A 14,770-nucleotide genomic window follows, 5' to 3' on the forward strand; every position below is an offset into this window, starting at 1 on the left:
TCAGCACCTCAGGAACACTGACTGCCCACTCTGCAGGAGTCTCATTAGGTGTCTCTTTACACTCCAAGGGAAGATCTTCCAAATGATTTTGAGGCAGATACTGCACCCCTGACTCTGTGGGGAAACCAACACTGCCATGTTCAAGGCCATGCAGACCATTAACCTCATTATTCCCCACCTGGTCTGGAGGCAAGAGTGCATGGTCTGACACCGGTTGATCGTGACCAACAGTTGGGCCAGACAATGTCACCACATGAGGAGCAGAAGTTTTGCTGCCCTTTTTACCCTTGGATGGGGGTGCCCCATCATTAACCACTGATGCCCATTCCTCAGGTACCAGCCAGTTTGATTTAAATTTCCTCTTTTTCTTGGCATCTGAAGAGGAAAGGCCACTATCTGCCCCAACCCCAACAGGTGTTGCAATCATGGGTACCCCCACACCTTCAGGGGTGCCCATAACAGGGGTACACCTTTTTGTGGTAGGAACAACTGTGACCCTGGGGGAAGCTTTGACATGTTTTCCCCCCTTCTCTTTTGCCGCAATTGTAAGACATGCTGCAGCCTTAGATGTCTTCAGTGAAGAAGGAGGAGGTTTGGATGTTGTAGAGGTGGGTTGTGTAACAGCCACCTTGAGGTTCTTCAGTGAAGGAGATATCCCCTTTGAGGACCCTGCTGAAATAGTCCCAGCAGGATAAGATGTTTTATTTGAGGCACTGGGAGCAGGAACAGGGGCTGTGGTCTTAATTTGCCCTTTGGAGCAACTCTGGCGAGTGTGCCCCAGGTTCTTGCAAAGGAAGCACCTCACTTCCTCTGTGCTGTAAAAAATTTTATACAGCACCCCTTCAAATGGAACCCCGAAAGACCCCTCAATAGTGTCTTGCCCCCGAGGTAAAAGTAGTTGCACCTGCCTTTTAAAGGAAAGGACGTGCCTCAGTCTGCTCTCCTTACATCCCAGGGGAATTCTAGACATATTTGATTTTAACTCCCCAAGGGCTTGCAGGTGGGGGTACAATAAGTGGTCTTGCAGGAAGGGGGGCACATTAGATAAAACCACCCTTGTGCCCAATCCTTCTAGGGGTTCTACAGGGACATAACTCCCTCCCACAGTGATACCCCTCTGTACCAGAGTATGCACTGCAGTTAGAGTACGGGCAAAGATTATGGCTTTCCCATACATTTTACTTGCTGCCACTACTGCAGAGTGGCCCACCACTTCAGCTGCAGCCTTTATATAAGCCTCTATGCCATGAGTGCTTGACATTAGGCATCTGACCCCATGCTTCCTTGTAAGCTTCTCTACCCCAGCAGTGACTTGGCTAGGGTTGCTGCCAGTAGCTACCGCGTGTGCAAATGTTTTAGCAGGGGTCACATTGGCTGCAGCAGCAGAAGTAGAGGCAATGGGGCTTTTTGACATGGGCTCTGACTGGTGTTTCCTTGCAGAGCTACAGCTGGGTTTTTCAGGTCCTTTTGCTTTAGAACCAAGAGATGTTTTTTTATAACTTTCCTTTTTATTCCCTCCCATTATTTTATACAACACCACACAAAAAGAAAGCTTTATACTATTGATTAACAAAAAAGTAAGCTTTAAGTTGAGAAGCTGTGGCAGGGAGAGGGTTAATGTGAGCAGGTGCCTGGGAGCTGCACTGCTGCTGCTGGAAAAGATTTTATATTTATACTTATATTAAATCCTTCTCCCTTTAGCTTTCTCTCCTCACAGAACTGAGTGCAAAATCAAAATATCCACTCAATCTGTACAAAAATTAAACAATTTGTGCTGAAACAAGAGAAAAATGCAAATGAAACTGACACCCAGGTGCGGGGGAGGGGTAGGGGATCTAACAGTGAGTTTGTAGCCCAGAGCAAGTGAAAGGAACTGGGCTAGGAATCACTCACCTTCAGGGTCAAAAGAAAAATCGATTTTTAGTAAAGAAAATCAACTCAAAACTTCCCAAATTTCACCCACCAAGTGGACAACACATTCACACACCAAGTTGATAACAAAAAATCCTGTCTCAAACAGGAATTTCAATGCTTAATTCAGCACTAAACAGAGAGCTTTCTCCTGTGTGTTGATCTTTCATTAGCTGAAGTTACCCACGGGACTGTTTGTATGCGCTAACTTCATTTTGGGGCCTCTAAATGCCAGATACTTTGGTAAACTTATGAACAATGACCACCAAAATGTTCAGAGGAACCCTGGCAATCATATTTAGGGTGCTTTTTCTTAGTATGTAATGATACATGGGCGATATGGTGCTGGGAAGTTGAAGGTTTGAGGCAATTTTCAGATATTTCACCAAAACCGACAATTGTGGGAAAGCCTTGCGACTCAGTAGTTTGGAGCAGAAAGGCATGGGTACCCATTTTAGATTCAGTAGAATGTGTACTTTCCAAAAATATATGGGTTTGGGGGGTAAACATATATTTTTGTGTTTTTACCCCACAAAAAATGCAGTCAATGTGTTGATTTCTCAGTAGCTGAAGTAAAGTCCTGAACAATTTGGATGTGCTAACTTCATATTGGTGTCTCTAAATGCCAGATACTTTGGTAAACCTATGCATAATGGGTATCAAACTGTTCAGTGGACCCCTGGCAATCATATTTCAGGTGCTTTTTCTTGGTACCTAATATAGTTTGGGATATGCGGAGCAGCAAAATAAAACCTTTGAAATGATTTTTCAGAATTTTGAATTTTTTGTTGAAAAAACCGCTATATTCAGACAAGGTTTTATGTTTGGTAGTTGGGAGTAGAGAGACATAGTTACCCATTTTGTAATCGGCAGAATGTGTACTTTTCAAAAATGTATGGTTTTCTGGGGTAAACCTACAGTTTCAGGAGTTTTTGCCTTGGAATCTAAAGCATGCCGTTTTCTGCCTTAGTGCTTTCAAAATTCGGTAATATACTGCCGGGAGTTTTTGCTGTACAGAAATCCTAAATCTCCCTAAAACTATACATATCTGGTATTGGCACGTTCGAGAGACATAAGGCTTTCCAAATCAGTTGGATTTTCATCCGTAAAATGAAATATTTTTCTGGTATAAATTGATATACGATGAAAAATGGTAATTTTTCATTTTTTTTGGTATTTAGCACTATAAATTTTTTTGCACAGGTGGAAATACATGAAAACTCAGGCAGATTTAGAAAGCTCAGTTTCTACCGAAAAAAACAATGTATAGTTTTCCTAGGTAAACTATAGGTTTCCCCTCAGAAAATGCCCCTAAAGTGAGAGAGCACAAAATGTTTCAAAAACGGCTGGCATTTCGCGTAACCAAAATGTGAAATTCTGCTGGCACTTAAAGGGTTAATATACCCGTTACAACATTAACAACTCTTCTGTCTCTAAACTTCTTTCACTAACCTCCTCCCTAGGCTTATCTTTGTGCTCAGACTCCCCCTCTCACTCCAATGGTAATGCTCTGGATCTCATATTTACCAGACTCTGTACAACCACCAATTTTACTAACTCACCATTTCCCTCTCTGATCACAATATGCTCACATTTCAACTCCCTCCTCACCCCCTGCTATTCCCCAAACACATACTTACCGTGACTTGCACTCACATCTCTCTTCTTCCTTTGACTCTCTTCACTCTAATATCTCAGCCATCTCATGTCCTAATATGGCTACCTCTGTCTACTATAGTACTCTCACCACTAAATGAGCTTGCTCCTATAAAAACTAAACGTTCTAGACCCAAACCACTTCAACCTTGGCATACTGCTCATACAAAAGCGCTCCAAAGACACTCACGTGCACTTGAGCGTCGCTGGTGCAAATCCCGTTCAGAATCAGACTTTTGGAGCTACAAATCTGCCCTGCGCTCCTATAACACCAGCCTCTTCCAAGCCAAACAAACATACTTTACTTCACTCATCAACTCCCTTTCTAAAAAACCAGCACAACTTTTCCCCACCTTTAACACTCTCCTTTCCCCTTCTCCACCCCCTCCATGCACATCTGTCTCTGCTCAAGATATTGCTGAGCACTTCAAAAACAAAATTGACACTATCAGAAGGGACATTACACTACTCACTCCCCCCAGACTTCCACCACCCTCCCCACTCTCTCCTGTGCTCCTTCACCCCTGTCATTGATGAGGAAGTCTCAAAGCTTTTGGCCTCTTCTCACCTTACCACCTGCCTGATCTAATTCCCTCAAAACTTCTCCGCAATACAAATCCTTGTCTAATCAAAGCCTTAACTCACCTATTTAATCTTTCGCTCTCAACAGGACTGTTTCCTTCACAATTAAAACATGCTCTTGTCACCCCCATTCTGAAAAAAACCCTCTCTTGATCCCTCCAATCTTGACAACCTCCAACCTATCTCTCTGCTACCTTTCATCTCTAAACTACTTGAGCGCCTAGTCTACAAACGACTAACCTCGTTCCTCTCTGACAATAACCTGCTGGACCCCCTACAATCTGGTTTTAAGCCACTCCACGGAAACTGCCCTGACTAACTAATGACCATTTAACCGCTAAAGCCAACAATAATTTCTCACTACTAATGCTGCTTGATCTCTCAGCCGCATTTGACACTGTAGATCACCCTCTCCTCCTCCAGTCCATCCATTCACTTGGCCTTCTTGACACAGCCCTGTCCTGGTTCTCTTCTTACATCACCAATCGTTCCTTCAGTGTCTTCTCCCCTACCTCTTTCTGTTGAAGTTCCTCAAGGCTCTGTCCTGGGACCATTACTATTCTCCCTCTATACTTCCTCCCTCGGCAAATTAATCAACTCGTATGGTTTCCACTACCACCTCTATGCTGACGATACTCAGTTCTATCTCTCATCTCCTGATCTCAACCCAGAACTCCTAACTCGCGTCTCCTCCTGCCTGTCCGCTGTCTCTACCTGGATGTCGCAACGCTACCTTAAATTAAACCTCTCTAAAACTGAAATGGTTATCTTTCCTCCAACTAACACCAGTAACATCCCGGAAGTATCCATCATAGTTAACAGTTCCACTATCACCCCCCTCTCCCCAGGCCCGGTGCCTTGGGGTTATCCTAGATTCTGCCCTGCCATTCACTCCTCATATCCAGTAACTTATTAAATCATGACACTTCCACCTAGGGAACATATACAAAATACAATCATTTATCACCCAAGATACTGCCAAAATTCGTATTCACTCTCTAATCATATCACGTCTAGACTACTGTAACTCTCTTTTAATTGGCCTTCCCCTCCAGAGACTGTCAACTCTCCAGTCCATAATGAACACTGCTGCGAGGCTCATACACCTCAGCAATCGCTTCTCCTCTGCCTCGCCATTCTGTCAATCCCTGCACTGGCTTCCGTTACCTTTCAGAATCAAATTCAAATTAATGACACTGACTTTCAAAGCACTTCATAACTCTGCCCCACCCTACATGTCTGAAGCGATCTCCATATACTCACCCAGCCGCTACTACGCTCCTCTACGGACCTGCTACTCAACTCTTCTCTCAATACCTCCTCACATGCTCGCATTCAAGACTTTGCAAGGGCTGCACCCCTCCTCTGGAACTCTCTCCCACGGTCTGTCCGAATTTCTCCCAAACTTTCTGCTTTCAAGAAATCTCTTAAAACGCAATTCTTTCGAGAAGCCTACCCTCACTCTGCTTACCTACCAAATGCAACACCACATACAATACCACATTTCTCACCCACTTAATTCGATCTTGCCCACTCCCACACCTTGTGTATTACTCCCTTCCCTTTTGAGTGTATGCTAATGCATAGGGCCTTCCTCACCTTTTTGTACCTGTATTGATTGTGATGTATGTAACTCCATATGTTCTATGTATATAGTTTCATGTGATTTAGTTGTATAATCACATTTACTTTACAGTGCTATGCAATATGTTGGCGCTATATAAATACATGTTAATAATAATAACAATAATAGTCCAGCCAAACTTCTCCCTAGTTTCTCTTATGCGGAGAGATGCATTCGGTCCTCTGGAGTGACAGGAGGAGGAGAAACAGAAGCAGGAATGAGTGGTCTCTAAAACTGAGGTGCCAGAACAGGCAGGAATCTTCTGCTACACTTCTTATTGGATTGATGCTCCCTGAGTCGGGTGTTTACCTTGATGGCAAGAGCAATCAATTCTTCCAATTGTTCAGGAAGATCCCTGGAGACTAGGTCATCTTTGAGGCTGCTAGATGAGCCTTGATAGAAAACAATTCCATAAGCCTCATTATTCCAGTTGGTTTCGACCATCAAGTTTCTAAAGTCAATAGCATACTCACTGGCACTTTGATTCCCCTGCAGGATCTGTAGGTGTTGGGAAGAGGCATTAGCAATACGACCCGGATCATCAAACACAGTTTGGAAGGTCTGGAGGAAAGGTTTGGCATCAAAGGTCAGAGGAGAACTCTTCTCCCAAACAGGTGTTGCCCACTCTAGCGCTTCACCCTCCAATCTGTACACATACCCCACCTTGGCTCGTTCACTGGAGCACTGTTAGGGTTAAATCTCGAATTGGATTAAGCATTGCATCACAAAACTTCTGCAGATGTGAGGATCTCCATTATAGTGATGTGGTGGAGGAATGCGAGGCTCACCAACTGAAGAGGTCAAGTCGCCAACCTCCCGGAGAATTCTTTCCACATCAGGTGGAGCTTCCTCAGTGGGGTTCATGGCCCGATAATACTGTCAGGGGCCTATCAGCTCCAAGAGAAGTCGGGACCAGGAAGCATTAGGGTTAAATTCAAATTCATGGTAACCAATAAGGATCAGGAGTAATCATAGTCAGATTGAGGCAATAGTTCAATTGGCAGGCAGCAAAGGATCGTAGTAACTGGTTCAGGCAAGAGTCAAAGTCCAGAAATATAATTAGGAAAATAATTAGGAACAATTTAGGAACACCCAGGAATACACTAAGTAAATCCTATTATCGGGCATTAAACCCGTGACCTGGAAGGTCTTTTATTTTCAAATTTTGCGCAGGAGAGATGACGTCAGTGCATAGCACTGGGCGACGCCATCTTGGACAGGGAGCGGAGCACCCCAGACAGATTCCAACCCTGGCCTGCATGACATTCATCAGGTGTAGTACCCTGCTGAACACTGGAGGCATTGTGAGTTCACTGGTTCTGACTGTTCATACAAACACCTGACACTTACTACCTCTGCTGTCTCTACTCTCACTCTCATTAAGGCCAGGTGTCTATAATCTGGTCATAATGTGTCTAATTAAAGGAGAAATCAACCTGTGGGAAAAAAACCCTTATCCCCCACCTTGACGCAGATTCTTCCAGCGAAGTTCCATCGCGTCCATCTTCCGGCCCCCTTGTAAGCTGACTGAGAGATCAGAATTTCTGCACATGCGCAGTTGGAGCAGTTTGACGGTTTGCGACAATTGCCCGTGCGCGGAATTACACGGAAATTGCTGATCTCTTACCGAGGAGCCGAAAAATACTTACTTTCCACAAATATTATTCTTTCTCTAAAAATGTTTGGTTTTTTAAAATTTCTCTAAAACTCTAAAAATTCAAAATGTATTTAGTATAAAAACATCTAGAACTTCACCAAGTAAAAACAGTCGAGGTCCCATAGAAGTCAACAGGAGCTGATCCAATTGGAACTTTTTTTTTTAACCATTCAGACTTTTAGAGGTTTTCGGGTTTTTTTTTCGATAGTAGTTCGAAATCTCTAATTTTTATTGGTTTTAGAGAGATTCGTATTGTTTTCAGATCATTTAGCTTTTTTTTCATTTGTGCTTTTTATGTTCGAATCTTCTTATAACTTTCATGCTATTCGTGCTTTTAGAGAAATGGAGTTTAATTGTTGTTTCAAAAAGTTCCAATACCACTAAAATCGAACCTTTAATAAAAGGGCCTCCAAGCATCAGATCCATTATAAAGCTTAATTTAAGTAATTATGTACCTCACCTCATATCCCAACAGAACACCTTTCAAAGCTTGTACAGAGTTCCATGTCACCTCTATGTCCGAAGAGGAAATTGCTGTAGCCTTAACTTCAGAAGGAAACATTGTGGGCTCTAGAAGGAACAAAGTATAAATGTATGAAGTATAGTTTGTTATAGGATTGGTCAATTAATATAGTAAGAGGAAAGCACTCCAAAGTTGCAAAATGCTGTGATTTATTAAAGACTACTACACAACATGGTTCAGGTCTTACATACCCTTTTTCAAATGGACCAGTTATAGGATTGCTCTTCTGTAATGTTATACAGTACAGTATATATGACAATTCTTGACACTGGTTAAACCCAAGCAAAGCTACTTTACATAATAAAGTACCATGAAAATTAAAAAATAATTAACTGAATTGAGACTGTAGACTGTTCTCAATGTAAGTGAATGGTTTATCTGGCATACAGTATCTTATGGTAATGACACATTGGGTAATTTATTTTGTCATATGATTTCCAGCTCAGTGGACAGGAAACAAAATCTCACAATAGACCCTTATGCATTTCAATGGCAATCGAGCAGTGGGTCAGACAAATGTCTCTTCAAACTGTGTTGTTGGGGTAAACATATTTGAAAGTGACACATCTTTTATTAGAGCACTTACATGTACCCTTAAGGCCAATGTGTCCCTCTAGTTTTGTCAGGAGCTACCTGGGATCGAACTCTGAACTTTACACTTACAAGCTCCTGCATTTTCTCATTGAGCCACTGGAGACCTTTGGATTCTGATTCTACTGGTATGATGAAAGACTTTCTACCTTTTATGTTTTCTCACCTCCTCCTCCTCCTTCTTGCTCTACTAGGTGTTGGTAATTTGATAATTAAGGGCCTTTATAAGCCTGTTACTAATGTTACCCCGGTGCTTGATCATTGAAGCTCCCAAGCTAGATTCCTGCTTTTGTTCCTGAGATTCCTGCATTTGTTCCTGAGATTCCTGCTTTGTTCCTGAGATTCCTGCCTTGCTCCCTGTGCCTTTGTTCTCTGCTACAGTTCCCCTTACCTGCTCTCCATTGGATCTCCTGGTAATTGACCTCGGCTTGTTTACTGGACTACCCTCTGCCATCAGCCTGCCTCTGACCTCGGCCTGCCATACGGATTTGTTATTGCCTTCAGCCTGCCCCCGACCTCAGCCTGTTTCTCGGACTTGCTTTATTGTTGCCTGCCCTTGACCACCGACCGGTGTAAGAACTTATATTTTTTATCTTTTGGTTCATCTGTTATACTGCCATACTTTTCATTATTAAAATACTATTCTGCATAACATGTTTCCGGCCTATCAAAACCTCAAATACCCGCTGTACTCGTGTTATACAGCACCAAGGCTCCTAACTACCAGCCACTCACCTGTGGCCAAGCCTGACAGAATGATCAAGCCATTTAATCAGGAGCCTGCTGGTGACACCTCTGCTGTGCAGTCTGAACTACAACAATCTGCAGAATGGCTTTCCTCCATTAAAAGGTATGAGGGTGAAGATGATTCCTTTCATGATCTACTTGATTTGTGCAAGAAGTTTTCTATGGTTCCATTTGTCAAAGAAGCCCCAGATAATATGATAAGCAAGTTAATTATTCTGTTTCTTTTGGGAGGTAAGGCCTTGGAGTGGGCTGAGGCACGTATTGATAAAGAAGCTCATTTTTTGAGGACCCCTGTTCCTTTCTATCTTTTCTAAAGGCAACATTTACCGGAGATTTGTGGCCAGTTGCTTCCAATTTATTTTCTTCCAAGGATTCTTCTTCTGTTAAACAAACCAAGCCTTTCCAGCTCACCCCTCCTGTTCCAAGGTTTTCTCATTTTTGCTCCAAGTTACAAAGACCAAGTACTTGTCAACCTGTTACTACCTTTTCCTATGAAGATTCAGAGGTAGATGATTCTTTCCAAATTGATTGGGGGAATATATCGGATGAGGAAGATTTGGAGAATTTCTCTACTGAAGAGGACTGTACAGATTTTTCTGATGAGGAAGATTGGGAAGATGTGGAATCGGATGAGGATGAAATACCTACCGCATTTACCACTAGGTTCAAGGGCCGATTAGTCTCCCAGTGTCAGCCTGTCTTCCACTCTCTACCTACTCCTCAGTCTGCTACCATGTCCGTTACCGATCCTGTATCAGCCTCTCTGAGTCTCAGGCCTGAACCTCAATTTGTTTCTTTTTCTAATATAACTGTGCCAGCTCCCCAGCCTTTTCCAGCCTTTGTGCCTGTATCCCAATGGCTGCCTCAACCTGTGCCACTGCCTGTTCCTGTGCCGGCTCCCCGAAAGCTGCCTGTTCCCGTGCCGGCTCCCCGAAAGCTGCCTGTTCCCGTGCCGGCTCCCCGAAAGCTGCAAGTTCCCGTGCCGGCTCCCCGAAAGCTGCCTCTGTCCATTCTCGTGCCAGCCCTCCAGTCTGCAGCCCCGGTGCCAGCCCTCCCGTCTGCAGCCCCGGTGCCAGTGGTCCCGTCTGCAGCCCCGGTGCCAGTGGTCCCGTCTGCAGCTCCTGTGCCAGTGGTCCCGTCTGCAGCTCCTGTGCCAGTGGTCCCGTCTGCAGCTCCTGTGCCAGTGGTCCCGTCTGCAGCTCCTGTGCCAGTGGTCCCGTCTGCAGCTCCTGTGCCAGTGGTCCCGTCTGCAGCTCCTGTGCCAGCAGCCTTGCCGCTTCCAGCCTCCGAGCCAGCAGCCTTGCCGCTTCCAGCCTCCGAGCCAGCAGCCTTGCCGCTTCCAGCCTCCGAGCCAGCAGCCTTGCCGCTTCCAGCCTCCGAGCCAGCAGCCTTGCCGCTTCCAGCAGCCTTGCCGCTTCCAGCCTCCGAGCCAGCAGCCTTGCCGCTTCCAGCCTCTGAGCCAGCAGCCTTGCCGCTTCCAGCCTCCGAGCCAGCAGCCTTGCCGCTTCCAGCCTCCGAGCCAGCAGCCTTGCCGCTTCCAGCCTCCGAGCCAGCAGCCTTGCCGCTTCCAGCCTCCGAGCCAGCAGCCTTGCCGCTTCCAGCCTCCGAGCCAGCAGCCTTGCCGCTTCCAGCCTCCGAGCCAGCAGCCTTGCCGCTTCCAGCCTCCGAGCCAGCAGCCTTGCCGCTTCCAGCCTCCGAGCCAGCAGCCTTATCGGCTTCAGTCTGTGAGGACCTGTGTACTATGGCCTCTGGGCCCAAGGACAAATCCACTTCTAGACCTGCCGTACCTGCTACGGGATCTGATAGTTCTGGTGCTCCAGAGTCTACCAGTCTTGTTGCTGTTCATGATGGTCTTCCTGTTGTCCTGGGCAATCCGCCACCTGTAATGGGTGCCTCTGCTGGTCCGCCACCTGTAATGGGTGCCTATGCTGGTCCGCCACCTGTAATGGGTGCCTCTGCTGGTCCGCCACCTGTAATGGGTGCCTTGGCTGATTCTTCTGCTCTGCTGGCTGACTTTGGCAACTCTTCTGATCTGGCTTCCGACCCTGGCGACTCTTCTGATCTGGCTTCCGACCCTGGCGACTCTTCTGATTTGGTTTCCGACCCTGGCGACTCTTCTGATTTGGTTTCCGACCCTGGCGACTCTTCTGATCTGGCTTCCGACCCTGCCGACTCTTCTGATTTGGCTTCCGACCCTGCGACTCTTCTGATCTGGCTTCCGACCCTGGCGACTCTTCTGATTTGGCTTCCGACCCTGGCGACTCTTCTGTTACAGCTTCCAACCTGGCTGATGTTCCTGCACTGGCTCCCGTTTCTGGTAATTTATTTATCCTGTCTCCTGGCTCTGTCCATCCGTTGCTGTGGTACCAGTTCCTGGCAACTCTGCCACTCTGGCTCATGTTCCTGTCAGCCCATCTGTTGTGGTTCCTTTCCTTGGCAGCGGTTCAAGTTCCTGGCAACTGTCCTGCAGTGGCTCATGTTTCTGCCATTCTACCGGTCCTGGCCCCTGATTTTGATGTTCCACAAGTTTTGCCATTTCCTCCACTTGGGTTATTTTTGGAGCAACTTTCTTTTTGTCTGTTTTGTTCTAAGATTGAGTTTTTTCATATGTGCTTTTTCTTTATTTCAATTTATCCACATGCCACAATGTTCATGTTTCCTTGCCTTATTCACTATGTACTCTGCTAATCTTAACTATAATTTTCTGTTGGACAATATGTGGACTATAATCAAGAACTCTGCTAAAAGGAAGGTTCCACCAGATCCTGGGATCGCCCGGTGGTCGATCCTTGAGGGGGGGTAATGTCAGGAGCTACCTGGGATCGAACTCTGAACTTTACACTTACAAGCTCCTGCATTTTCTCATTGAGCCACTGGAGACCTTTGGATTCTGATTCTACTGGTATGATGAAAGACTTTCTACCTTTTATGTTTTCTCACCTCCTCCTCCTCCTCCTCCTCCTTCTTGCTCTACCAGGTGTTGGTAATTTGATAATTAAGGGCCTTTATAAGCCTGTTACTAATGTTACCCCGGTGCTTGATCATTGAAGCTCCCAAGCTATATTCCTGCTTTTGTTCCTGAGATTCCTGCTTTTGTTCCTGAGATTCCTGCTTTGTTCCTGAGATTCCTGCCTTGCTCCCTGTGCCTTTGTTCTCTGCTACAGTTCCCCTTACCTGCTCTCTATTGGATCTCCTGGTAATTGACCTCGGCTTGTTTACTGGACTACCCTCTGCCATCAGCCTGCCTCTGACCTCGGCCTGCCATACGGATTTGTTATTGCCTTCAGCCTGCCCCCGACCTCAGCCTGTTTCTCGGACTTGCTTTATTGTTGCCTGCCCTTGACCACCGACCGGTGTAAGAACTTATATTTTTTATCTTTTGGTTCATCTGTTATACTGCCATACTTTTCATTATTAAAATACTATTCTGCATAACATGTTTCCGGGCCTATCAAAACCTCAAATACCCGCTGTACTCGTGTTATACAGCACCATGGCTCCTAACTACCAGCCACTCACCTGTGGCCAAGCCTGACAAGTTTATTAACCACGTCCCATACCTTGAAAAGTAACAACAGGTTTTTTACAGTTTTGGATTTCTTAGAAGTTACTTGGGGCTTTTCTGTAACCACCAGGCCGAACAGGGGATCTGCTAGCAACACATGTCAATGTCTAATTACTATATATTTTTTTATTTTTTTTATTTAGAGGCATCATTAAATTTAGTGTTAAAGATAAAAAAAAAAGCTTTCCTTGGGCATGCCTTAACTGCTAAGCTCATTTCTCTTTTTATTGGAGGCTAACACTTTTGATTTCCTAACCCACCATGTGCTATAACATTGTTTTTAAACCTGCCTTCTAGAAATATCTAATTTCTAATTTTTATTTGCCCAGTGGAACTGTCCCTTGGGAATATTTCTAATAGAATTCAATTCATGGCCACTAGAGTCGTGTAGTAAATGACCATTTCTTTCAGTGGGTTTACAAAGGAATTTACTCTCAGCCCATTCATGATTAATAAATAGAGAATTTTACTTACCTACTTGACATAAATTCCTTTTCTTCTAGTCCCGACATGTCAGTACACATGGGGCATTGCCCCTCCCAGACCTGGAGGTAGGACCTATAACATAGCCAATCAAAATGAATCATGACCTATAAGACCACAGGACTTCCTCCTCACCACAGTTATACTTTTGCCATAGCAGTACAGTAACCAAAATAAATAATTGGGATGGGAAACCCTGTACTGACATGTCGGGACTAGAAGAAAAGGAATTTACGTCAAGTAGGTAAGTAAAATTCTCTATTTCTTCTACGTCCCTCCATGTCAGTACACATGGGATCTACCAAGCCATGCACCGAAAACAAGGGGTGGGAATAACCAACATAATGCAAAAACCAAACTGATGCTAAGGAGGCCCTGAGAAATGGCCAGCATCACATCCATCCAACAGGGGAGCTGATAAAATGTATATCTCCTGAAAAGGGTAGATAAAAGGCACAAGAACAACATGTCCTAGGACATGGTAAACGATTAACAAGAGCTACAAAATCAACCACAAAATTACAGAGACCAGTACTTGAGGATCAAGCATTGCAGATTAAGAATAAACATATTCTGTTTAAAAAGGTTCCCTCAGTGACTAGAGGGATACCTGCAATATGGTTATCTGACACAACTCCACCTGGGGAAGAACAAAAATCCTGCAACTGTTAAAACAAAAAAGTGCCCTAGGACAAAACCAGAATGATGGCAATAGCCATCTCAGAACTAAAACACCCTAGAAACCACCAGGAAATCAATCAGATCAGAAACTAAACACAACTTGAATGCATCTATCACCAGTGCTGGAGAAATACACGATCCTCAGCAATAGCAAGTGGCCCTAAAAAGACTTGGCCCACATTAGCCTGGTCCTGCATCTTAATGGAAGCAGCTCAAACCAGTGTTGACCGGAGTCACCTCTACACCAGAGATCAGTCCAAGATCCACTAACTCCATGCTAATAATACCTAATGAAGACTTAACTAAATGAACACCAACTCTGGGTTATCATAAATCAGCATATCATTAACCATTGTAGAGCCATGCTGGTACAGCCCAGTAGCTCCACCAACCACCAAATCTAAACTGGGTATACAACAGCACAAGGATAAGCTGCTGCACCAACCAATGTGACTTAAAGCCATCTACCAGTAAGCTATGCTGTTGCCCCAGCCAACTGCTACATAAGCAAGCAATTGGACCCAAGCCAATTACAGTTCTAGAAAACACCCACAAAAGCCGAGGCCACTACAGCTCAAGCTGCACAATGATACAGTTTATGCAAAAACTGAACCAAATCTGTGACCATACATAGAAGCTACTGAACCAGCCAACAGCTGGGATCACAATCCAAAATCAGGCATGCCAGAAGCTTATAGCTTACAAAAACTGGTACCAACCAGCAATGATGCACAATCCACTGGCAGAGAG

At 44.8% G+C, this 14,770-nt stretch overlaps 1 protein-coding gene across 1 annotated transcript in view; it reads right to left on the minus strand.

Annotated features, from left to right (window-relative positions):
- The window catches only part of LOC108708146 (contactin-2), a 352,213-nt gene that overhangs the window by 65,885 nt on the left and 271,558 nt on the right, over window positions 1-14,770 (minus strand). Inside the window, exon 19 of the mRNA XM_018246539.2 lies at window positions 7,891-8,000. Within this exon, the coding sequence (XP_018102028.2) occupies window positions 7,891-8,000 (110 nt within the window). The remainder of the gene's footprint in view (window positions 1-7,890; window positions 8,001-14,770) is intronic.

Source organism: Xenopus laevis, chromosome 2L (assembly GCF_017654675.1).
Source record: "Xenopus laevis strain J_2021 chromosome 2L, Xenopus_laevis_v10.1, whole genome shotgun sequence".
In the NCBI taxonomy this organism is placed as follows: domain Eukaryota; kingdom Metazoa; phylum Chordata; class Amphibia; order Anura; family Pipidae; genus Xenopus; species Xenopus laevis.